General features: G+C 41.7%; 1 protein-coding gene across 2 annotated transcripts in view; it reads right to left on the reverse strand.

The window, feature by feature from the left end:
- Nucleotides 1-27,547, reverse strand: part of LOC108000694 (zinc finger protein 423 homolog) — a 78,412-nt gene that overhangs the window by 47,866 nt on the left and 2,999 nt on the right. The window contains exons 2-4 of one of the 2 annotated variants that reach the window (XM_017061208.3): nucleotides 18,956-19,036; nucleotides 18,766-18,828; nucleotides 2,635-2,706 (exon numbers count right to left, since the gene is read on the reverse strand). In XM_017061208.3, the coding sequence (XP_016916697.1) occupies nucleotides 2,635-2,706; nucleotides 18,766-18,828; nucleotides 18,956-19,036 (216 nt within the window). Of the gene's footprint in view, nucleotides 1-2,634; nucleotides 2,707-18,765; nucleotides 18,829-18,955; nucleotides 19,037-27,547 lie in introns of those variants that run through there. The other variant, XM_062084492.1, reaches the window with a different exon arrangement.

Consider the following 27,547-nt stretch of genomic DNA (forward strand, 5'->3'; position numbering starts at 1 on the left):
CCTTAAAAACTTATCCAGACCTCTTCTTTCCAAGAAAAAGAAAAAAAAGAGAGAAGATGAAGACAGACTGACAAACATTGAGAAGAATTATCTACCAGACATTGATAAATGAATACGTAGAATCCAATTTTGTTACAAAGATTCCGATAAAATTAGAATATTAGAATAAATTCAATCGAACCTACGTAAAAATTCGACGAAGCTTCACGAAATTATAATAATTTTCCCCACTAAGAAAAGAAACTACTCGAGAAACTTATCCAAACTCCCTTCCAAAAGGAAAAAAAAAAAAAAAAATCGAATCAACCAATCCTTTCCAAACCATCTAATCAATTTTTCAACCGTCAATATCGCAACGTTCAGTATCATCCCGGAACAACCGATCGCTATATCAACGAACGATGATCGGCGGCGGCGGCGGCGACGATGGGAACCATTCCAGGCAGAATTGAACCCGTTTTTTTAAATGGAGGAAGCGCGGTGGCGGAAAACATAGTCCGGTTGTTTGCCGGCCGAGCAAACACGCCGCCACTTCTCGAGGGCGTAATCGAAATTGCGGCTTCGACGTCGACGAACGAGTTTCCGCGGAATCGTGGATGCGACCACGGTGATTCGATTACCGTGCAGGGCAACACACAGAGATTCCAGGGAGGGAGGGGGAGGAGGGGGAGCTTGGTTCGTTCGAGGGAAGTTGCCGCGGAACGTCCTCGGCCCGTGAATAAGGCCGAGGAGGGCGGGGGTTGGTTGGGTTTGGCCTGCGGCGGCAACGGATCTAACGACAAGGCTGGCTAACGCACTCCTGGGAAGACATAAATGTGTCCCTTTAGCGGCGGATCTCGTTCCGCGTGTCCAAAGGATACCGTCTCCTCCCTTTCCTCTCCTCCCAAATTTTCTTCCGTACAGGAATTTTTGTTTCTTTTATTTCAATTTTTTTTTGGAGGGAAAGAAGGGAGAATCGTTCGAGATTTTAAAGGTTTTTCACTTAAGTTAAGTTTGGTGTTAAGTTGGAGTTTGTTAGGATTTTAACTCCTGGATTTAATTTTCAATTCTCGATTCAATCGTCGAGATCGGTATCCCTGAGGTAATTTGTTCTTTCATTTATGAAATATAGATCTGAGTTAATTTATTAAATAAAATTTCTATGGAATAGGGATATAATTGAATTTTAAAATTTTCACTGAAAATTTATACTCATCTTTATAATTTAGAGTGACGGTGATTATTTATCATCGATTCATTCGTTCGATCCTTCGATTAAAGGAGAATTAATCATCATGCTTTGTACGATCGATAAACTAAATTTTAAAAAAGAAATTTTCACCTCTTGTCCTTCTCCCAAGGGTGAAACAGGTACCAATTTCGTTCTCTTCCCCCGCTTCTTTTGCTTGTAATGTTACAAGATAATTTGAATTCCTGAAACATGATCGAACACTCGAGGGGTTCGCACGTACCTTCCGTTTACAAATCACCGTTCCAGATCAATCAGACGAAATAGTTAATTGTGTCCGTGACTATATTCCTACAGTTGTAATGGACTTGAGAGATTCGTGGAGTAAAACCGAGTCAAACCGAACTGGGTCCTCTCTTGCTCTCCGTGTAATCGAATTACGTAAGCGTATGCACGTCGAATTCGTGGAAACTCGTGGCCAATTCGTATAAAGCAAATCTGCAGGAAATTTTCACCTGGTCCCTGGAGCCTGATAAAAACCTTACACCTTATACATTTTACCATACGATAAAGGAATTCATATCGAAACTTTTTGTATCGTTTGATTGATATTACACGAAGAACAGGCATCGAATTCGATATGAGATAAAATATAAATAATAAAAATTGCACGATTACGAAATCTTTCATTGTCGAGATCGGTAAATTAACTATATATATATATAGAATTTTAATTATTTAAACGTAACGCAGAGTCAAGTATAAACGAATATTTTTGAAATTGCAGAGTTACAACAAATTGCAAATTCGCAAAATTGGATGGCAACAGATTTAAAATTCTAAATACGAGGCTCCCGAGTTAATTGCAAAAGTTTGGAAAATTTCAAAATTGAATGTAAATTTCAAAGTTCCAAATCCGAGAGTTTACAAAATAATAAAATTGAATATTAGAGAAACGAACAAAATTTGAAAATGAACGGAAAGTTGGTAAAAAAAAAAAAAAATTTTAAACCGCAAAGCTTTTCAAATTTTCTCGTAAAATTTCTAATGAAAATTAAAAATCCGCGATTAACCGGAACAAATACGAATTCCAATAAATTCGGGATCGTCTCACTTACGCCTCGTCGTCTCGTCGATTTGACCCTAATTTCCCTTCTAAACATCCCCTCGTATTCTTTTCTCTTACGAGGCAATGTCCGCCTGAAAAATTCACCCCCGTACAACGAGACCGAGAAACAGAAAAGGGAGGCAACCCTCTTTATCGCCGTAGCTTTCCGCTTGTTAGGACCTCCTCGAGATCTCTGAGATTTTTATGGGTCACCGAACTGCTTCAAGAATCTCTGCATTTTTGTACACGTTTTTTTTCCTTTTCATCGATCAGAGATCGAATCAGAGATTTAACATCTATTGCGACAATTATTATTAAAATAATCGTGAGAATAATTATGCAAAATTTCAAGACTCACCGCTGTCGAGGCTGTTCTGGTTCTCCAAGTCTAATCCTTGAACGGAAGATGACCTCCCCTCTCGTAGATACTCTGAAACAAAAATTATTTTAATGGTTAATGAAAGAAGATGAATTAACTTTAATACGACTGATATAAAAATTGTTAAAAAATACTTGAGTTATTCGTCGTGGAATTATTAAAAAAGAAAAAAAAAGTGCAAAGGTAAATGCATTAGTCGATGCACTTACACGCAACTTCACTTTACTACTTATGCAATATGCATAAAAAAAGAGAAAAAAGGATAGAGGAATATTCCATTTAATTTCTCTCTTCACATATATATATATATATACTCTCTTCGTATATTTTCTTGATCTTGTCTTTTCAGAGAAACCACCTCATAATAATCCCTGGACGATTACGTTACATGCTCAACGCTTTCGACGCAACGTTTTAATTTCACCTCACCACCAACACGATTACCTCAATTTTGAACGATCCTTCGTCACACAAATAGAAATCCCTTTGCGCTCAACTTCAACCTACAATCTACGATCGATCTTTCGTCGTACGCGCGTTTTTATACGCGTTTCATTCACGAAAAAGAGAGAGTGGGGTGGGGAAAAAAGAACTAAGAAAAACATTTGGACACGATCAATTCGCTCGATTTATTATCCCTCCGACTTTTACAACGCGAGCCCCCTCCTCCTCCCCCAAATCCAGTGGCCAATAATTCGAGCCAACACGTAGCCTAATAGGGGAAACACATTGAAATTTCATGGGATTTCGGGCGATCGAGCAGAACGAACTTAGATACACGGTGGCACGGTAAGCGTGCTCTCGACCCTTTTTGCTACACGGATGGGTATAATACGAGAAAGGGTGGAAAAGAGCCGCGACGGTCCCACGGGAGCCATACCCCGGTGATATTGGCTCCCATAGCCTATTCCTGCTAGGCGTGGGAGGACCGAACCTACCACCTTAGGCCGGCTAGCCGAGGAAAACTGGCCAAAATTCAAATTTCCCACCGGAGTATGCGCAACTTTAAGCGTAACTTGTGCGAAACAACCACCGATAGCCCCCTCCCTTCCGCCTCCCTGTGTATTCGCGGCCAGGGGGAGGGGGAGGGTCCCTTCTTTTTACACGTGTATCGATCATTGGTTGAAGTCGAGCAACAAACGGGGACGAGGATAGGATATTTGCGTAACAAACGAATCGTTCGAACGAATCTCTTGAAACGAATCTGCTGGCGAACGAAAGTTTCTCGAACGAGAAATCCACCAAATATTTCTCTTCCTTTGGATATCTAGAAAAAAAAAAACTCTCTGAAACGCTATAAACTCGAAACGAAGTAATCTGGAACCGCGTGGACATGAAACGATCGATCGAAAACTCGTTGCAACAAGAAGAATCTTATCGTACTAAATTGTTTAATTGTTTATCCGAAATGAGGAATAACTGGTTGATAAGAGAAAGAAAGGGGAGAGCGAGACGAAGGTGCGCGTTCAAAAGCTCGTGAAATTATCATCGGTCATAAGTCATGGGGGAGGCGCGCGGTGCAACGGAACGCAACGCGTTCGTGGTTTCAGGGAAGAGATAACTCGTATAAATAACCCGGAAGTCCGCGGTGTACAATAGTCTTTTTTTACGAGTATGACTTTTGGGAGTTCCAAGGCCGCGCTTGGGACCGTTGTTGGTAATCAGTTTGTCGTTGCCACCGAAATATATTACGAGCGAAGGGAGGGGGGAGGTGAGAGAGGAGTTAAAAAAAAAGAAGGGAAAAAAAGAAACATTTCACTTGCTCGAATTTTGAGATCTCTCATTACGATGTGTTAACTTTGGCTCTTGTAACAAATATTTCCATCGTGTCGTGCTCGATATCCTGTCTTTAAATTTTTAAAATAAGAGTAAAGTAAAGTCGTTATCTGTACGCATTAAAACTTGCAATTAATTTTTGACAGAAGGATATTTTGTTTAATTTCGTGTATATTATTTTTTTACCTTTTCGTCGAAAAACGATGTTCGATCAATCTTTTAAGTCGATAGCCAGTCGACTCGACTTTCTTGAGGGTAAATCCCTCAAGAAAGGGCAACACGCCCCAATTCGAGGGCGCTGAAATAATCGCAACCCCTAAATCTCGCCAACAACTGTTTTTAAGCGTCGAACCATCTTCATCCACTATGTGCATCATCTTCTGTGCCTTTCAATCATCTTTCATCCTTTTCTCAAACAATCCTGTAATTTTAAATCTTCTCTCGATCTTGATTAACACACATTTCATCATTCTCAAAGTAATCTCTCCGAATTATCCAAACTTATCAACATCGAAACGTTTCTTCGATTTCTTTCAAAAAACAAAAATTACTAATTCAGATGCTCGTTAATATCTTTACTCAATTTTAGCCAAACCATCTTCCATTCCCTGAATTCTGTTTCGTAGCACCCTCCGTTTACCACATTTCATCGTCTTCGAAACGAGAAAGAAAAAAAAAAAGAAATCCCTCCATCCAAACCTGTTAACATCACAAAGCTGGTTAACATTTCTTCTCAAAAAAGGCAAAAAAAGAGAAAAGGGGGTTAACCATCCCCCATAATAGCCACGATTGTCTTTACGCGAGCGCGTATAAATTTGGGCGGCGCTCGAAGCTGTTGGGAACCGGTTTTGGTTTTGTATTAGCATGTAACTCCGGCAGGAGTTGAAGTTGCGATGGCTTGTGGGTGGCTGGGCGAACGTAGGGAGGGTAATTACCTCCTTGGGGAGCCCCCCTCCGTTCGCGTAGCCGGCAATAGCCCCAGCACGGGTACAGAGGCTTCCCACTGCTCCCAGTGGTCCCGCGGGAACGGGCCAGTGGCTCTCATCCTGCCGGTTCTCATTCGACCTAAATTGGATTTCGTCGTGGCGCGCGCGCGCACATACGTGGACTTTTCCCCCTCCCCCTTTTCGAATTGCGTTTCAATTGCGTGGCCAAAGGTCGAGGGGATGAGAGTTGATCGGATTAAGCGAAGATTAAGAGATTTTTTTTTATCGAGATGGTAAAGTTTTGATGACTCGCCGAGGTTAGGCGTGGTTGAGATAAAAATTGCATTTTTGTGGAAGTGGTGTGGTGGTGTATGGGTAATTAGGATGATGAGTCGTTAATAAATGTGGTTTTGACGATGACAGTGATGTAGGTGGTAATGGCAATGAGAACAGCCTTGAGACTGGTAGTGAGGATAATAGGATGATAATGATCTTTGGTGATAATGGTATTGAAAATAATAGGTATGGTTATAGTGCGGATGGTGCGATGATAATTATAATGATGATAGTAATAAAGAGAATGGAAATGTTAATAATAATGACAGTGGTAATAATTATGATTCTCTTGGATTAACTTTGATTAAATTTTCGGAAGTTTAGTTGAGTTAATTAATAAACGATCTCTCTCTCTCTCTTTTTCTCTTTATAATTTTGTTGAACAACTTTTTAATTGATGTGTTCATGTCGAAAAATGTTTCTTCTTTTTCTTCTTCTTTTTCCTTGACCACAGATTATTTTGATAGAGAGAGAGATATCAAGTTTGCTCATCAATTTGAGAAATGGTAATTTCGGTCTTTTGACGTTCGAGGGTTGTTCCACCCTTCGAATTGGAGAGACTAACTCGTAAATATGTATAATATGATGTTTCGAGAAGGGTAAATTTTCCTTTGAAAGCGCGAAGTTTTTAATCAAATCGATCTTTGAGTAAAATTTAACGAACCAATCATTTTTTCACAAATTTTCAAAAACAAGCAGCTCAAGTAAAGATTTAAAACTAACTAGTTTCCATTCGCTAATGTAGCTCGTGATAAATATCAAACGTAATCAAATGCCAAAGTGATCATCAATCGAATTGGAATTCAAACTTCCAATATTTTTGCCTCAAGATGGAAAGGGTTGGAATAACTCTTCGAGATCCTGATCTTGACTAAATATATATAATATACACACACATATATATATATAACAAATTAGAATTTCACGATTACAGCTTGTGATATCGCGAGACAGTTTCGTGCTTTCCATTCGAGCCTTGTCAGAGAGTTTAATTGCCGGGACGTCTCGCGACGGACATTAAATTCGGATTACTTAAGTCTCGGTTAGCTCGTTTTATTAATCTTCGTTGGAGACCTACGATTATTCGAAACGAGATGTTCCATTAATAAGTTTTCCGCCCCTCTAAAAGTGATTTCTGAAACGGAAACGCCATTACGGAAAAATGTTTCAAGTATTTGAACCTCGAGGAAGTGGAACTTGGCCGAGGTTTGACTCGAAACGTGCGTTCGCAAAGCTCTCATCGACACTCGATCGAGACGTGACGAAAAACGATTCGAACCAAGTCGTATCCTCTATCTCTATCTAGTATTAAAAAAATCCCATAACGATATCCGCTCAAAGAATCGCTTTATACTTTCACGATGATATTATCCTTCCAACAATTCAATTAACCTCTCGTTCCTACGCTTGATGCGATTTCAATTAACGCCATGATGTGGCATTTTCTCCCATCCCCTCACGAGCGAAGACTGTCCATCGTTTTCCAGGCGATGATAATTCTTTCCATTACTTTCCAAATCCTCCCGATTACTTCCCAATCCTTAACAATTAAGAAGAATTCTGAAAAGAAGAAATTCTCAAAAAATAATTCGGAGGATCGGCGAACTTCTTTATCGGAATTAAATCACGGATCCTCTCTGATATAAATATAATACCGGATCGGCCGGTTATTCGTAGAAATCCGGCAATAAGCCGGGCACACCCGGTGTACACTGTCAACGGCACATGGCAGTGTTAAGGGCAGGCCGATCCTCCCCCCTGGGAATCGGGCAAACAATAGCAATATAGGCTGGCCAAAGGGCCACCCTTCGGCATCCTTGCGAGGATGTCCTGCGTCCTTCGACCTTAACAGGCCGCGAGAGAGAGAGACTGAGAGGGAGGGAGAGAGAGAGAGGAAGGAGGTTAGGCCACAGGAGAGAGAAGAAGAGAAAGTATACCGTGGGGAAAAGTTTAATTTCTTTCCGAGAAAGATGGCTGTTCCTTGTACTTGGCCACCAAGGCGCACGAGGATCGCTCTGTTTTCGATGTCTTCGTGCACCGGGATACAGGGATCGCGTTACGTCCGTGCTCGTGAACGTTGAGGGTGAACACGCGTATGCGCGTTGTAATACAGATAAAGATAGCTTCCGTAGGAATTAATTTGACCGGATGTCCCTGCTGGGACGTCTCCGGTTAGACCCGAACCGTTCGCCCGCGACTACTACTTTTCGAAACGAGCTCTAGCTCCGACCTCTCTTCCATCCACCGCGCCAAAAATGAAAAAAATCGGGTGCGTTGGTTGGGTGGAGGGTCTGAAAGATTGGGTGCTGGAGGAGGAGAATCCACGCCAAGGTGAAGGAGATTCTTTTAACGAGATTCTTTTTGGCAAGTTTTAAGTTAAAGGTACGTAGAGAAGAGCTCCAAGAGGAAGAGGATGGTGTGACGCATGTGGAAGGATTAATCGTGGTTAAATGTAAAAAAATTATTCGAAACACCGATAAATATTCGACCCTCGAAAAGTTTCATCCCCCATTCGCGTTCGTATCAAATCTTTTCCACAACTTCGAGGAACTTATTCGTACAACGGAAACTTGTTTCGAGTAATACTTGAAACTTCTGCCAAAGGTCCACCCTCCATAGCTCTCTAAATAAAACGAAACGAATATCCTTTTCGAATTCTCTCAGATAAACAATCGTGGAGACGAATGAAAATTCCAAAAAAAAAAAGGGAAAAGGATTTCTCAAACGATCGACACGTGTTCTCGATAAAATACCGTTGGATCGAAGTTGCATAAATTTTCGAAAGCTGTGAACCGGTATCGATCGAGGTCACAGTTCACGAGGGCGAATGATATGAATGATAAAGCGGCGCACACACCTGCGTATCGTATAAAGAGTCGCGAGGCTTTCGTATCCCATCCACGTTCGTTAACGCGACGTGGCCAATTAGTCGAGGAATTAGCGTGGCTGCGATCTCGAAATTATTGCACTCGGCCGGTTACACTCTTCCAAAGTGGACTTCGAGAGGGTGGCCGAGGGGGTGGTGCGCTCGCTCTCTGCACCCACCCGCCGTGGGGCGCGTCGTGCTAGGGTGATTTTTCGCGAAATCGAATTGCACCGTGGATTCAATAACGGTGCACGACCGTTTCCTGTTTGTTTCGAGCAAACAAAATCGAGCCCTGGTGAAATTTGTGCAATTGACTGGGCGATCATTCGGAGAGGAGCATACGCACGCGCGCTCGGTCGAGGCACAATTTTTTTAAATGGATTTCACGTTTTTGTTTCCCGTAACGAAATTTTTACCCCATCTTATATATCTCGAAAAGGAGACTTTTCCCCCCTCGCTCTGTCCACTCGTAGATAAATAAGAAAATTTTAAGAAAGAATTTATTATTTTAAATTCGAGGTTTCTTTCAGGGAGTATCTCTTTGATCTTTTCTAATTATCACGGTAACTGTGCGAGATAGAGCGAAATATATGGCATGGAAAGAGTGGAAAGGATCTCGTGTAACTCGCTCGAAGCGGCAGTCCAAGGAGAGAAAGATTAGCATAAAGTTAGCGGAGCACCTGATACGTATATGTTCGCACGAAAGTTAAGTTGGCTCGTACTGCCGGCCCTTCGAGTCCCCAGATACTACGCTCAAGCTTCGTCACATTTCGATACCAGCTTAATACCGTATTCCGAAATATCATTGCTACTAGAGAATACAATTTCTTGCTCTTCACCAACTTCGCGGATATTGCTATTGATCATCGTGAAGAACAATACAATTCGTAGAAATTACATTGTGCGACGCGTGAATATACATATGTATGTTTTAGAAATGTGTGTTCTCCTTCTGTAATAATCTTTGAATTATTCAAAAAAAAAAAAGAAAAAAAAGTTATTCAAAATTGAAATGAACAGGTAATGAATTTTAACTTTCGTTTCAATGGAGAATATTATATTGATAGGAGAATGAAAAATACGCCCACGCATTGTTACTCGACACGTGCCAATAACGTTCGATTAATCGAAGACGCACGATTTCGTACGTTTCCAACTATCCCGTGCACGCGTTCTTCCTATCGAATATCCCACGCATCAATCACCCTCTCGAAATAAACTCGAAATTCGTCGATCAGAGGGAAACGTGAACGCTTTGAAATTCGATACCGCGTGCACGTGTTCCAATTAACACGTGTATTAATTAACGCGCGCTAACTTTTGAAACTTAATTCATCTTAATATAATCGGATACAATGAAATTTATCGAAAAATTATTACGGTCGATTTAAAATTTCCAATTTCGAAAAATAACCTTTCACCGCCCCTTTTCTTACGTTCAACGAAGCTTTTTTTTAAAAAAGGGAAAGAGAGAGAGAGAGATAAATATGAGAAGAAAAAGAAACAAGGAATAAAGATAGACGAAGATTCCCGTCCGCCAATCGGTGCTGACGAAACTCGCTGACTGGCTGGAAGACGAGATCTCGGAGCAAAAGATGAAACGATGAGATACGAGAGCGCGATCTACGAGGATGGGATCGTTAGTATGGCCTCGGGACACTGACTCGTGCTACCTTTATCTCCTCGAGTTACCAAGTTTTACCGCGGAAACTAAAGCGCCTCGACAACGAGCACCGGTACCCTCCAGTTATTAGCCAAACTTCCTCCCAGACTTTCTCATTCGTTTACGCCGCGAATAACAGGTGGTGCTCCGTCTCCCTTCTTCCCCCATTCTTCGCACAATCGACCGATATCCCTCGGATTCTTAACCCGCTTATCTTTTGCAACTCGAGCTTTTCTCCTCCATTTCCTCGATCCCGCGTATCGTACTTTTTCTTCCTCCCTTAATCAAATACCCGCCTATTGCACTTCCACTCGTCCCTAAAATTCAATCAAACCAATATTCTCTATATGTGTATACATGCTTCTCTATTTTCATTCTCCCTTTTTCTATAAAAAAAGAAAAAAAAAATTCCTCTTCCTCGCGAAACGAGCATCTCGAGGTGAAAAGAAGAGCAGCAGCGGCGGGGAAAGCGGCCAAGTAGAATATTTTTCACCCCATCCGGTGGATCAAAGTTAAATTGACTGTTTGATCTCTGATTTCTAATGCACTTTGTAGCGCCTCCCTCTCCTCTGTTGCTCTCGCTCCCCCCACCCATTTGCCATCCGATGCAGCGACACACCGTGTGTGAAACACCACCGCTGCCCGCTAACACGGGGGAAAGTATATGATACGGTCTCGAGCGAACAGAGAGCTTCCGTCGTTATAAACTCGCTCCTCTCTCGCCACCTGTGCGTTTCCCCCGCTCATATCTAATGCGATTGTCGTGGTTCGAGTTCGTGCGCTCCCTGCAATTGCAATTCGAACTCGACGGAACGTCCACGATGCCGCTCCAAGGAAGCCCGATTATTCTTTATTTATTTTTTCTTTTCTTTGCTTGATTTATATATGTACACATATCTTTTGAGATATAAAAAGATCCACGAATTCTTTTCTAACATTTATTTAGCCTGTAATTTTGATATAAAGTTGGATTAAAAAGTTAGGTTCAAGATCGATTTGAGAGTAAAATTTTCTTAATTATTGGGTAAAAAGAAATGGTATTGCAAGAAGATGATAGAAATGGCAGAGATTGGAGAGGAAGAAAAAGGAGAATATCAACGTTAGTTTCGTTGGTGAAGGCGTAATTACGAAAGCGAAATACGCGTCTGACGATGAAGAAAATAATTACGCCTCCTGATGCGGAGATTAAAAAACCATGCAATTTTTGCGCGGGGCATTTTTCCACGCGAAAACCTGGTCGAATAACGCGAGAGTTGATTTACAACTGCCACTAGAGATGTTTCCTAGCAGCGAGGAGAGCATTTTTTACGCGTATTACGCGAGATATTTTTTTCCCTCGCCGATGTTTGACAATCACAATCGTGATCGTAGCACGAAAGGATTAAACGAAATATTTAGGGGGATTCTTTAGAATTCTACGAATCCTTTACGTGTCATAGATTTTCTTTTCCATTTAGAATTCCAAGAAATATCCAGTTTCCAAAAATTCTTTCCAGTCAACGATTATTAATAACAATTTAATAACGAGCCTTTACACTCCCTCACAAATGTAAACGTACACGTAGCAACGGTGGCATACCCTTCTAGGCCCGTACAACATCGTTGAACAGCCAGATATTGCCGCAAGTGAAAATTTATGATCGCCATCCCTGGTCCCGGACAGATATGATCGTGCACGTGCACGAATTTAGGTTTGTATTATGTGCCCTCCGTGTAATTTGGAATGCATACGGGAAGATGGAAGATACACGGTGTCACGTTCGTATACACGGTGTCGCAATTACGATTTCGAGAGCGCGTGATTAAATTCGTGCGAAGCCGCGTCGTGTTCGTGATGTTTTCGACGTTCTCGGCCTCGCGCCGCGACTTTGTAAATTTCCCCCTCCCCTCCACACCTCTTTTCCTCTCCTCGATTATTTTTAACTTCGCTCGCATCGACACGAACGATTCTCGAAGCTCGTGTTAAATTCGATATTTGTGTAAAATGTTAAATTAGATTTTGGCGACGTCGAGAATATCGTTTCAATTAATTCGGTGTGCGAAGTTGGTGGATTCGTAGCTTGTTTGCTGATACATTCCGCAATGGAACGTGACGATCATGATGAGGACTCGTTGAACAGATCGCGAAGCGCGATCAGACTCTTCCAATCTTCAATTTAAGAATATTTAAGAATCGATCAACGTTCAACCCTCGAAGAAAAACTTTTTTAAATTCCCAGAAATAATTCCCAAGACGATTCTTCGATGCAACGAACGTAGCAAAGTCTACAAAATTGCCGGCTCATCGGAACGAATATACGAAATATCCCGTCCGATCCAACAACAACTCCGCAAGAAAATTCGACGTTCCACCAGCCGTGTGTATACCCTCCGTCGATAACCTTTAATTTCATCCAATCTTCCTCGTAACTTAAAAAATTTACCCATAGCGAGGTTACTCCGACCGATACTCGAAGCGTTCTCCACGGTTGGCACAGGTGCATCCGTATCGCGCGTGTAAAACGCGCATGTATCTTAACTTCTCCACGTGTGTGAGTTCGCCCTCTCTCCCTCCCTCTCGCGGTGTAAACGCGAGAGGCGAAGAGAGGGGGGGAGGAGGGGAAGGAGGAGGAGAGAAAAGGAGAAACCTAGAAGTCGGCCCCAAGGGATACGTAGAGCTGTGCCATGGCCCGAGGCAGCTCGTCACCTGGGACAACCTTATATCGGCGAGTACAGTCGCATCGAGAAAGTGCCATTGTACCTAAAGCCGTTTTCCTTGCTCCTTGATCAACAGCCATTCGAGAATAAACCGCGGCTCGTCGCACGGATACGCTCTTCCTCGTTTCTCCGGGAGGGCGATAATCTGATGGATAATTTCCTTCAGGAGTCAAGAGGCTTTCTTTCTTCCTCTCTTTCTTCTCGCGTGGAAATTACACGAACAAGACGATGGTCGTTGAAAATAGTTTCTCCCTCTCTTCTTTTTCGGCCAAGATTTAAACGGTGAGGTTTAATTTTTGAAATTTAATGGGATAAGAGTCTTTTTAAGAGTGTGTAGGTCGTGTATTTTTAGTGATAACTGTTCCTCTTTGGGAACAACCTTCTCACTCTTTAATCCTTTCGATGCTCCAACTTTCGCGTGCCCGTTCATTCTCTCGGGTATGCGTCCAACATAATGACGCGATATTAGAAATTATCGTACACCCCTATTAAATTCGATTCCCGCGAATCTACCTACCAAAATCATTCAAATCCTCCGTAATCTTTAAACATTAAAAATATAACGTAATACCTCGCGAAAACAAACGATAAAAATATCACATTATTTTAACAACGGGGGCAACCTTCGAAAAAGAAACGAAACGAAAAAGGAAAAAAAAAAAGAGACAAAGAAAGGAAAATAAAAAAAAAGTTAAAAAGCCGAATAATAATAATAAAAAAAAAAAGAAGAAGAAGAAGAAAGAAAAAGCGGAATAACGGGAGGGGAAAAAAACGTAACGAGATGAGGAGGGAAGAGGAGGGAAGAAAAGAGAGCGAACGAGTAACGAAGGGATGGTCGAAAGGGGGTGGCGGGGGGAGGGTGGAAAGTGCGAAGAGGCAGCGGGGCCAGATCCCACGGGACTCGGTGCTCTCCTCTGGCGCTGCCAGTACTCCGGGAACGCGGAACAGTGGCGAGGGGGTGGCGGGGGCGGAGGAGGCGGGTGGAGGGAGAACTAATCAGCTCGACGCATGCGCATTGGGCTGCTCTGCCGATCCCTCGGGATTCCCCTGGCATTCCCCATAATATACCCTCGCCTCCAACTCCCCTCGCGTGCCACCCCTCCTCCTCCTCCACCTCCTCTCCTCCCTCCCTCAGCGCCCTCTTTACCTCCGTGCCCTGTTCCTCGTGCACCTCTTGGATCTCACGTCGTGTGGCTGTACAAGCTACAGGACTTTCCAACTTCCCACGGGAAAATGGAGAATTTTTTCTCTCTCTCTTTCTCTTCTATATATGTATGTATATATATATATATTTCTTTTTTTTCTTTTTTTGATTCTTTACCCGTTCCTAAATGTTTTTTGTTTTATTTCGTTTATTTCTTTATCTCTACGCTCGTTTAACGTTTTGGTAAGTTTCTTTTTTTTTTCCATTTTAGGTTAGGTTTATTTGTTTTTAGGTCTCACTTGGTTTCTCGCGCGATAAATTTATTTATCGATTTGAAATTGTGAGATTCGACGGTGAGAGAAGATTTCGAAGAGATTTGTCTTGGAATATGGGATAGATTGCAACGCGTTGTGATTTTTGGTTGAATCCAGAGATTATTTTTTTTTTTAAGTATCAATGTACAAGCAGATCATCAGAACGATGAGCAGAAGTGAAATAAGATTGGATGAAGTGACATGAAGTTATTACGTTAGACGGTTAATAGTCGGGCAAGATTGATCCTTGAAAAATCGTCGAACAAAAACTTGGTCGTGTCGGTGTTCGTGACGAATTGAAATCTCTGACATTAAGAAAATGGGGGAGATCTCGGTCTCTCCCAGTGGAAAGGTCGGAAGGTCCTGATGGTGGGCGACAAAAAATGAGAGGGAGGTAAGAAAATTATGCGAAATCCGTGCCTTTTCTGTCTGTTAAATAATACTGATAAACACGAGCACATTCGTTCGCGGATGAAATTCAAGTTTGTTCGATGAAAAATGGAAATTAAGATTGCCCGCTGAATTATTGAGCGAAGAAAAAATTTCATCAAATTATCGTTTTATTTTTCATTCCTTTCACAATTTTCCACGTATCTCCGTATACTTTTCGATTAAAATTTAAATAATATTTGTGAAAATATCAAATCTGTGGATTTGAATTCATCAACCTTTCAATGGAATTGTTCGCAACAATTATCGGCGAGCGTCCCTCCTTCCCCACTTTCCTTCGATTTGTTTCCAAGCGACGATTTCTTCTTCGCCACCGTGAATAAATTCACAAAAAAAAAAATTTATTCGACGCAACTTTGTCAACCAATAACGTATGCACGCGGTTAATTCCTAATTGGCTGCATCTGGTCTACCAGGAAGGAGGCGTGAAAGAAAGGAGGGATCGATAAAGAAAGAAGGGACGTGAACGTGTTGTTCGAATGATTGAGACCCAGCGGGTTTCCCTCGCGATAGAAACCCTTTCGATGGAGAGAAAAAAAAGAAAAGAGGAAAAGAAAAAAGGAGAGGAAAAAGTAAACACTAACAGAAACCACCCTCGGAATTCTTTTGCTGCTAGAGCAAGGCGTTAACCTGCTCCATCCCCTCGACCAACGATCTTCAGGATGAAACCGAGCCAATATTCCCAGGATAATCGTAATACATAGATGATGTGCATCTGGTTGTATACAAGCGTATCCTATAGAAAGATTCGTCATTTCGATCATTATTTCTTTTATGTTCCATTGATCATGCTGCCGGGAAAAATTTATTTCTCAAAATTCTTTCTATCGTTTTTATTTTTTTTTTTTTCCTTTCCTCTTAATTTTCTCTTATCGATTCATAACTAAATCAGAAAAATATGCTCCGAATAATCACGAAATCTCAATCCTTTTCCAATCCTTATTTTTATCGTTTCCTTTTTTTTTTTGCAAATGAAAATTATTTTTCCTTATCCCCCACTCCATCAACTTTCGACGTTCATTTATCGCTCATATAAATATAACTAGGATAAAATTTCATCCACAATTTCTCGAAAATTTGTCCACCCCCATCACCACGCCCAAACAAATTTCATTTAATCCATCTTCTCAAAATTCTGTTCATCCTTTTCTTTTCCCACCCGATTTTCCTTTATTCTCAATTTCCTCGTTTATTATTACTCTACGAACTCACGATCCACAATAAAATTTTATCCACACACACACACACACACACACATGCGCACTCCTACTCATAAACCACAAAAATTTTTCCACTCCGCGTAAACTCACGAACAACAACAAATTTCATTTAGCAACCACCTATGCAACCCGTTAACAATCCCCTCCTCCCCGTTCTCTCGTGCGCGTGAAAGATCGAGGAGGGGGAGGCAAGCCTCCTCGTATAATCTCGCCTAACTATTCCACCGCCAATCTTCACCCCTCTCCCGCCCCCCATAAAATTTCCTTGCCCTTTCTTACGTAACACACACAACACACACGCGCGCGCACACGCACGCACACCAATTCCAACTCGCAAGATTCCTTTTCCGAGAGCAGATCTGCCTCTCTTCCTCCCCGAGGAGAAGCGAGATCCGACTTTTATCCGTTCCACCCTGCACCAGCCGATTATTATTTCAGCTTTACCTTTCGCCAAGTGTACTTGCGTCCGCTTTATACTCCAAGGTAAAACCGGCTTGGAGGAGCTCGGAACGAGGTTGTATCCCCGAGGAGGCCACCGACTCCCAAGGGAGATGCCTCGATGGCTCTCCTCCTCCTCCTCCCCCTCCACCTCTCCCGTTCCATTTCTTTCCCTCTTTCTCTCGTGGCTGTCGACGTTTCTACTCGAGTGAAAACATCGTCGTGGCTCGGTTCCTTTTTAATACGGGGGAAGGGGGGAGAGCTACCACCGCCATTGCTGCTCATTACTGGAGGAGGAATGGTAGCAACGTTGGCGGGCAACCAGTAGGATAGCTACGCGCGTTTATTAAATCGTTGATTCGCGATTGAGGGGTGTAAAGGTGGATTGAGATTAGGTGAATCTTGGATGAGTTTTATGGAGATTATCGATTTTGGGATAAGTCGTTGGGGATCATTCAGATCGTGATCAGAAGTGGGATGGAAGTTTTTGTACTGTATATTTGATTTTTGAAAGAGAAATACGATTGAGATGTGTCGGTATTTTTAGTTAATGTTAATATAAATGTTAATGATGTTATTAGAAACGATGGAGCTATCAGCTCTGAAATAATAAATTTCGAAGTTTAATAAAATTGAAATTGCGATGCTCGAAAGATACTAAAAAAACATTAAAATCTTGTAATTAAAGAAAAAAAAGTGATGAAAAACCAACGAATGACGAGTCCTTTTCGAAAAAAAAAAAAAAAGTATTACACCACGGAATAATCGAAAATTGTTCGAGAGAATGAATTCGTACATTTTACCGGGGCAACTCGATATAATACGCGTAATGGAAATTTATCGCGCAGTTTCGACGTTTCAGCGTTACAAATGGACAATTTTTCGCCTAATATCCCATTCGTTCTGACGATACGAACATTATAACAAACTATGTAATAAAAAGAGAGAAAGGGAAAATGATTTATCGGGAAAACAATCCGGGTCTATATCGTTAAGATACTATTGTTCGTCCCGGCTATACCATGGACAGGATATATCGACATAATAAGCACACTCGGATCACCTTTACCACCTGAGCCCCTATTACCATTCTGAAAGGAATTGCCCCGGCCAGCACTTATTCTCTATCCCATATGCTATGCACCACGTGCGTGGAGTAACTGGGAACAGCCCCTTGCACGATGCTTAATGCCATTACGTGCGAGCCAGTATAGGCGAATCGTGCCATTTTCAAACCCGAAATTCAATAATACTCGATCCTTCCCCTTCAATTTCTTCAAAATCTCGACACTCTCTCCTTTATTCCTCCAATTTCTGTAAAAACGAGGGAACGAATCCACGACGCGTCTTATCGATAATTAATACCCCTTGTTATCCTCCATCTCTTCTCAAACCCTCTCTTTCTTACATCGTATTCCTTCTGCGAAAAGAAATTTACACAAAGATTAGAAATGAAAACGATTTTTCAAAACTGTCTATCAACGCGTTCCTATCAACGGTATTAATACTAATTCCTACTAAAGTTTCTATCCTCTCTTCTCGAGAAGAAATCCAAGCATTTCAACAATTGATCCGACCAATCTTAATTGCTCCAATTCCACCACTCATCGTATCGAGGAGAACGAAGTTTCCAAAGATGGAGCGGATGGAAAGAAGCGAGAGGAGGGATGCACGCGACACCGAAGGATCCTTCGGGACAAAGGATGGAATCCCATATTCATAGGGTCTAAGGTGGGCGGTAGGTTTTCTTGAACGGCGACTACGAACAATGACGACGTGTCTGAACGCATTGTTGCGTCGCGAACCAATGTCCCGCGAGGACTGATAAAAGTAATGCACCAGAATGCGGCAGAATGCACCGACCGTGCCACCCTCAATTCCTTGCCCATTGTTGCATCTGCATAACGATAGTCGTCTGCAGGCAGTGCTTCATTGTGCCGAGCGTGTAACGGGGAGGAAGCTGCGAAAACCGATTCTTCCCCCTCACTGGGTTAAACGCGTAAACTGTATATCGACGGAGTATTTTCGTTTCTCGTTGAAACTATCGCTACGTCTAATCCTCGATTGCTCGGTAATCGTTTCTCTATCTCCGATACGCGTTTGTGTATTATCGAATAGAGTAAACAATGAGAATAATTCAATCGAATTTCGAGGATTGTTGAAAAAACGAGTTTAAAATAGTAAAAAATGGAATACTCAATTTTTAACGTTTGCCTTCGTCATTTTCCTCAAGATAATCGAATTAGAAGGTAATAAATTGCTTCGATATCACCTACTCACCCTCCGGGTGGTGGCTGAAAGCTCTCTGCAACTCCTCTTCCTCCTCCTCCTCCTCCTCGTCCTCTGTGATAAATTACGAACGATTTATATAAAAGAAAAAAGAATTAATTGGAATTATAATATCGTTTTAACTAACTCTAGATATAACGTATACTCGTCCAACGACGAGAAAGTATTTAGCAACACTCACGCTTAATTCCCGTTGCCTCATTATCCTGCTCGGTTACCTCCAGGACATTCTGCTCGTTCCCGTCGTCCCACTCTTCGTCTCCTGCGGAGAGACAAGCAACCATTAATTCCGTTTCATTTGCATATCAGCCTCGAAGAATAAAATCTGTATTTGCGAAGGGGGGAAAAGGGAAGGAGAGGGAAGGAAAAAGAACGAGCAACGAAATTGTAATTCTTCTCCCTTTCGTGCACGTGAACATTGCATTCCGTTCAGGATACGATGTACGTATGTACGAATATGAATTCCAAGTAACAGCGGCGAGAAACGATTAATAATACGTTTTTTGCGGACTCGTCCGCAACGACGAATGAACAAGATTTTCGAATAAAGTTTTGCCTTTAACGAACTCCGTTTCATTCGTGTATATCGTACAAAACACAAGTTTTTAAAAATGAATTGAGAACGAATTTGTCGCGTGAAACCGGTTACAAAAGGGGAATCTTTCTAAACAAATATTCCTTTATTTTAATTTTTCGCGCATCGAAAATATAATTTTCCTTCCTTCTGAAAATAATCAATGAAAATTCACTTTGTAATTTTCGTAGATAAAATTTATCTCTAAAACTATATATATATATATATATTTATAAACCCATAAGTTTACACACGAGGTAAACTACGGAGGTAAAATAACCGAGGAGCAACTAAACAAATATTTAACTCTTTCACCACGGAAGCAGTCCGTACTACTACGCTTTAATTAATCCCTCAAAATGTTTCCACGTGTTGTAAATTGAAACTTTCAAATCATTCTTCGTATTAACGTATTAATCTCTATCCACCCGTTCATTTAATTTCCCGCATTCGACAAATCTTTGTATCAATAATCCTCAAAAAACCTGTCCATCCTCCCGTAAACCTCGACGTAACAAATATTCGAGTAAAAACAGAGATGGATTAATTTCAAAAAAGAGAGAAAGAAAGAGAGAGAGAAAAGATGGAAAGAAAAAGAAGAAAAAGAGAGGGGAAAAACAAATTCGCATTCGACACCTTGGAAAATAGTGGCAATCGGTCGGAATGGCGAAGTTTATCCCGTGAAAATCCTGCCCTATTGAGAGGGTTGAGGGAAAGGGAGGAAGAGAGAGAGAGAGGGGCGAGTGAAAGAGGGAGAAAATGGATGCAAAATAACAAACGACCTGTTGGCCACGTGGACAGGGGTGTAATTTTTTAAGTTTAATTTTGTGGTCCCACGTGACAAACGGATGGCACCACTGTACGGGATCCACGTCAGTACGGTCCGTGGGTATATTTCATGTTGAAAACACGGCTCGTCGTTACGCGTTTGATGATATACAGGCGACCACCAGCCGCTCTCCTCGTCCAGCACAACTTGCTGATCTGCCCGGTTACGATCCTATACCGATCCAATTTACGATCGATCCGTTCTGCGCGATATTTCTAAATGAGAGCGTTACATTTTGGCGTTAATACGTTCCCTCCTTCTTTTCTCTCCAGTTCTGCGAATTTCTTTGTTGAATAATCCATTCAAGGGAGGAAGGTCGCTTTAAACTTTCCTGACTTTGATAACAATTAAGTTATGAGATACGACAAACGTCTACTATTTCTCGTAGTTTCTCGTCGAACTTCCTCTTCAAAGTACCACCCCTCCTGTTCGAGAAATTGTTCCCCATAAAATAAAATCGTTACGACAACAGAGGAACGAAGAAGAGCGTAAAACGCGACGAAGACGAGGAGGAGAGAGGTCTTCCTATTTCTTTTTTTTTTTTTAATATGATAATCGGGAAACTTTGATGAAGCCTTCGAGCCGAGGAAAGAAAGCTGCTACGTTCATCGACTTTATTGGAGAGAGGTCCGGAAGGAACATCCTCTATGGATGGAGCATTAGCCTGGAGACGTGAAACAAGGAGCGCGAGGGATGGTGGATACGGTCTTAAATATTCTACAAGACATCAAGCCAAGGCAGCGCCACGCCAACCGCCCTTGGATTGAACCTTTGCACCCTCCACCCTGTCAGCTGTCAAGCAGCCTCCGTCGAGCAACGGCTCTCGCGCTTCGTGCCGTCCTAAGATACCCCGCGAGTTTAATGCTTCATCCATCATCGGCAACTCCCGTCGACTTTTCCATCGATTCCCACTTTTGTTGCGCCTCCGTCTAATTGTTCCCTCCTCTATTCAACCGCTTTGCTCTCTCTACTTTTCGTTCAAGCCATTATTCAACTGTTGCTCTTAACCCTTCTTCTTAACCGATCTTACGAATCTTTAACTTCGCTTTATCGACCGGTTCGAATTCGATTCTGAACGAGTTCAATCTTTTGTCTTATATAAATTACGAGATGCGTTTTAAAATAATTAAAAACCGAAACAATTCATTCCCTTCGTCGTAACCTCTGAATAATCTCAAGACTGATAAGACTTAATAAATACCGATTTCTAATTTCTCGATTAAAATTCCAGAGGTATTTGAAAAAAACATTCCCGATAAAATCCAATCATCGTAAACGGAAATATACAAAGAACGTACGGCAAAGTTTTACGCTCGTCCACGTACACGTATCAACGTTATCGAAAGCGCAACGCGCGGAGTTAAGCCGCAATATGCAGTTATCCCGATACGAGGCGGCTACGTGGACTCATAATAATACATCCGTTTAACGTTGGCCAGGGAGGACAACGTTCTCGAGGTAGGAGGAGGGGCATGGTATTTTCGAGGGGTTACGTCGTTTCCTTTTCTCCCTGTCCTCCAGGAAACGGGAGAGCCTTGGTCCGCAACGCGGGGTATCAATGACACCAAACCACCTCCTCTTTATGATGTAACGTTAAACGTCTGGCGGAGGATGCACGCGGTGGGCCCATCCCTTTACCTTTACGATTATCGTCACCTCGAATACGTCCAATTGTTATTTACGATATTTACGACGGCGAATTCGTAGGAGAGGCGCGTACGAAGAAGGAGGCGAGGCGTTTTGGTATTCCGCGCGTTCATCCAACGACGAAGATGGTAACCCTACGGGCCGGGAAATTGCAGCTTCCGTTTAAGCCGTTGGGTTAGGCGGGCTTAATTCGTTGGGCTGGGCTCCGAGAACAGATATTGGTTGGTGGCCTCGGTTTGGGTTTGGTAATTGGGAATTTGTGGGAATTGTCCTTTGTGCTTATTGTATCTGGCTATAAAGAGTGCATGAAAGGGTTTTTAGAAGAATAGAATCGGTTGAAAGTTGAAAAATATGTGCTTTGTGCTTGTTGTAACTATAAAGAATGTATGATTAGGACATTTTAATTTTTGAAAAGTAATTTTAGAATAAGTGATCGGATTAAAAGGTGGAATCGTTGTCTTCTATCGAGATTGAAAAGTTTGGAAATAGATAAAAAAGTATCAGTTAAAATAATGTGGAATTATTTTCGAGACAACGAATAAAAGAGATGTCTAAAGTTGAGGTAAATTTTGTATTTCGACGCAGCGAAGTAGTATGAGAAATTGTGTTCGAATTAATATTAAAGAAACGTATTATTATAAGCCAATCTATATGCACGAAGATGATAACTGCATATTGAGACCAAAACCCTTCTACGTGTAGACTCTCACGAAATTTTTCTATACTATCCTTTTCTATCCCAAATTGTAAATTCTAAACCAGATCTAATTATTATGAAAAATCTAAAAGTTTTTTCGTGCAAACTTCCGAGTTCTAAAGTGATTAAACATCTCTAACTACACGTCCAAAGCAATTTGTCACTTAATATTTTCAAATTATAATTCTATTCTCCTTTCTACCCTTATTTGTACAGTAATCCCAACGATATACCGAAATCGTTACTAAACCGGTCGTACCAAAGTTTATTTTTGAAACGTTTGAACGAATGAATTGACTGGAAATCAAGAGAAGATGAGAAGATAGAATGTGAAATTTCGGTCAGGGCCAAACGACCGAACCACACACACATTTCCTAGTGATTCAACAGTTTCTACAACCTTGTCCCTATCCCTTCTCTTACTCCTTTCTTCCTACACCTTTAATTACTCAAACCTCTCCCTCGATCTGTAAAATTATCTCCTTTATCAACACGCTTCTTCTCCTCTCTCCTTTCTAAATCTTTCTAAATTCCTTCAAACAAAAAAGAAAAAAACAAATAAGTAAATGACAACGTGCACATACGTTAATCCACTCGGAATCCAAGATGGACACGAGGAGAGGAGGAGGGGAGAAGCGAGAAAAGCGGATGGGCCCCGATTACGATAATCCAGGTAACGATATCTCCGGAGGATGGCCGCGTCGAGACGTCGATTCCGGAGGCAGAGGGACGGTTATAGGAAGGCAGCAGGGGGTTTCCAGTCATTAATCGATATGCCGTGAATAAAGGAGAGACACCGTCCTGCGGGTTATCCAGAGCGACTGCTATCTCTGCTCCCCGGGTTGCAGCCGCCGTACGTCTTGGACTCGTGACAGCCAGTCAGACAGCCGAGAGAGAGAGCAGCCATTGGGGAAGGGCTGGTGGCTCCGCGCTCCTGTAGCCTGGCCTGGCTGGGTGGCTGGTACAAGGGAAGTCGAGCTGATTCCCGAGGGAACTTAACCCCGGCCAGCCCTGACGCCGGCTCAGACTCCCGCGGGAGCGGCGCATCCGCCGACGAACACCCTCTGCCACCGACACGCTACCTGGAGCACCCGGGATATTGCGGGATAACTTTGGTGCCACGGTTTCCTCCCGGCCAGACACTTTTTTTTCCTCCCTCCTTTTCTTCTATTACGTCTTTTTCTGGGTTAACGCGGTGGGTGGACGCCCGAGCGATCTCTTCCTTTCTTTTTAATCTCGTAATTCTTTCCTTTCTCTTACTCGCTGTGGACGATCGATCTCGATGAAAAGAGGATACGGGATAATTTTAGAAGCTGATTAATTTCTTTGTTAAAAAGAGATAGGGACATACGTCGAATGATAAATCGCCAACTGGTGCCATCCCGGAGACTTACTTGTACTCGCGTTGGCGCGGGAACCGTTCGGTTGAAACGCGACTGACCTTTCCATCCACGGGCGGGAAACGGGCACGAAGCTGAAGGAGGAGGAAACCGGTGCAGAAACGAGCTTAGAGAGAGACGAGACGTGCATACCCGCCGATTGTAATTCCGCGAGCACGCGACGCGCAATTGGCCGCAAAAGGGACGGGCACAACGTCGCGGCGGACGTGAAACGTCTTGCGTGGCCTTGCCTCAAAGGAATACCGCGTGTCCCGGCCATGTCTTCCACGACGTCTCTTCTCCTTCTGCCGGCCGTGGCTTCCGCATGCCGGGCCACTTTTATAACGTTCCACCGTTTCAAACGTTACCCACAACCGACGCACGCCGCCCACTTTGTCCTCTTTCCCTCTCTTTCTCTCTCTCTCTTTCTCTCCCCCCTCTTATGCACTTCTTTCGTACCTTCCTTTGCGCCGCCCGTATAATCGCGCGCACGCAGGTATACAAAGGTACAGAGAGGAAGACGAGTCGAATTCTTTTGTCGCGCTCAAGCAGCCTGTCGGCCAATTCTTTTTTCCTCGTATCTTCTCGATCGAGTTTTGCACTTGCGCTCCAATCAATTATGATTTAACACTGTGGAACGCCGTAATATTAAAGAAGTCTCGCTTATTTCCATTGTATGTTTATTTAATTTGGAAATTGATAGGTTTACACGATATATATGTATATATGGTCGATGATATCGACGAGTGAAAGTAAATTTGTTCGTCGTTCTAATCTCCATCAAAACTTCACCTCCGTTAAATTAAAATGAGATTAAGATTCGAGATCGGTATACACGAGTGCCTCTCCATCCGATTAAATTATTAATTCCGTAATCGTTTGTCCAGCGTGTATCCATCATCCAGAATGGTCAGTCGTTACCTTAACCGGTGACATATACACCTCGCATACGGTAATTCACCGAAAAGCCGATAACTTAATCCTATTTAGAAGTTACATTATAATCACTATAACCACCGGCTAGGAATTAGGGCTGTCACTGCAAAAACTAATAGCGGATTAAGTTTTAGAGCAACCATGATTAAAGGGATTAAAAGAGTAAACTGGAAATTTACATTCTACCGCTGCATCCACCCTTTCTATTCCATTAAACGTCTCTTCGAGGGTTTTCTTCTGTGGCTTTTGTGTAGGGCCAAGAAGAAGAAGAAGAAGAAGAAGAAGAAACGAACTCGACTATGAAAATTTTCCTCCGACGAAGGGAATTGATCTTGCGCTGATAAATTTAATTCCAATATATTCGAAAGAAAATCAATTTCAATTCTTTTCACGCGCCGGTTCAAATTTTAATTCATCGCTCGTTTTATAGATTAACGCGTGAAATAATAATAATAATAAATAATAATTCAAAGGATATACGATGGAAAATGATAAAGAAACATGGGTTGGATGGGATGGAAAAAATGGAGTGGGGAAGGGGGGGAGTTTCGAGGAAAATTCGAAAGATTGACGAAACGCGTGGTGAAACGCGTTGATAATTGTTACGTGGAGCGGGCACGCGTTAATTAAGAGATTATTATTATACGCATTTAGGCGAGAGACGCAAATTACAATCACGACCCTGAAGCATAATGCGCCGTGATTCGGGTCGTTGCGTTCTGATTCCCGATTATAATGTTTACGATTATACGATCACAGAGGATGGAGAATATTCCTACGTAATGGGGAATATTAATGATTGTGAATTTCGCGACGAATATTCACTCCAACGAAGAATTTCTCTTCGATACCGATACCGATTCTCCGATCGACGAATCTATCGAATTGCCACTAATTTTTAAGTAATCATCCATAAATAAAAAGTATAATCCCCTTGAAGATCGTAACTTTTTAACTTTTCAAATCCACGCAATACGTAAACGGTGATTCTTATTCATTTAACAACTTTCGAAACTTTATGATCCGTGAACATTTCAAAATAATCGATCGTCCGTCCGTCCGTCCCAATTATATCGGTATATTAATCGTTGCCAGGGAACAGTTCGCAGTTAAGGTCGCCATTAAATCCCAGGAAATGTCCGAATTTCCGAGAGAAACGGGCGGAGGTCGTCCACCCGTTGGATGATGATCATTCGGTGAACGAGTGACGAGCATAAGTAGCCCAAAAGCCGACAGCGCAAACAGATGGCCCTCCATTAACGCAATTACGTACGGTTCCGATGCACCTACGGATCGTCCACGTTATGACGGGCATTGGAATCCATTAATACAGCTTCGGTTGCGCCCAGGTTCATTATTGTGCATTAATTAGCAACACCCTATATCACCGATGCTCGCAATGCTATCGGTCGGGCTTGCTATTTCGTGGCTAACCGCGTGTTCGTGATGTTCCACCGCGATCACTGTGCTGGTGGTATCCCCGGCTAATCCGGGAGGACGACATCGAATTGCTTTTGCCAGAAATCGACGATTTCTACCGTGGATTCATGAGCTCTCTGCGCTCCTTCCGTAGGGAAATTTTTATTTCTCCTTATGTTTTTGCAGATTTTAAAACGCATCCTTGATCGAGAAATTTTTATTTCCCCATAAATCTTCCCATAAATTTGTTATTTTTCGTGTAAATTTTCTTCTATAATTTTTTTTTTTTTTGTAGTAGATTTTAAGATTTTAAGGATAACGAATGCTGGTAATTTTGCTTTATCACCGATGCCCTCGAGTAAGTTTTTCGCGAGAGAGTTTTGGACAAGTTGGGAAAGTAGTTGGGAAAATACGAGGTGCGTATAAAACTGGAATACGTGAAAGAAAAACGATGGAAATGTAAGTCCTTGTGCAAAAATGAAGAATGATACAAAGAGGCGAAACTACGATATTGACTCGTGCCACTAGTTTGAGATATACATTGATCTATACTACTGAATTATATTTCCAACTCGTAGCAATCTTGATTTTTCTTAATACTCTCGTCGTAATTTTTAAAAAATTATTCTCGAGAATTATGCGAATTCTTTGTCTCCTTTACTTTCAAATGTAGTGTAATCAGAGACTAAGTTCTTTTCTAAAATTAAACAATTAATTTAACGTTTAATCCATCATCAAAATTCCCTTATTCTTTGTATCTAAAAATTATTATATTACACTTACTAATCCTATGATCTTTTCAAACTTTTTTCTGAAATAAAAGTAAATATATTATTTGATTATTGGAATATTGTATCAGAAGAATTATTTCGTTCGATAATGTTTGAGAAATAGATTGTTGAAACAGAGAGAGAATTTCTGAAGATTATACGGCAATAACGTTTCTCTAGACGTCTGCCTTCACCTGTCTGTTTCTACTTGCGACCGAGACAGTATGAAAACATAGGGAACGATAAATGTTTCTGCTGTTAGTTTAATCAAATTAAACCATAACTCACTGATATAGTATTAAATATTTTCTGAAATAAAAATCACACACATATAAATATATATATATAAAAAGAGAAACATAATGCGATTATTATCATTTTATTGATAACGAATCAATGATCCACTAACGACAAAACAACGCAAGATGATTATAAGTAACAAAGCTGAACAAAGCTTCGTGATTAAAAAAAAGAATCTTCTATTATCTATACGCGAGATATACAGCATCCGTAACAAGGAAA

The sequence above is a fragment of the Apis cerana genome, linkage group LG14, assembly GCF_029169275.1.
Source record: "Apis cerana isolate GH-2021 linkage group LG14, AcerK_1.0, whole genome shotgun sequence".
NCBI lineage: Eukaryota > Metazoa > Arthropoda > Insecta > Hymenoptera > Apidae > Apis > Apis cerana.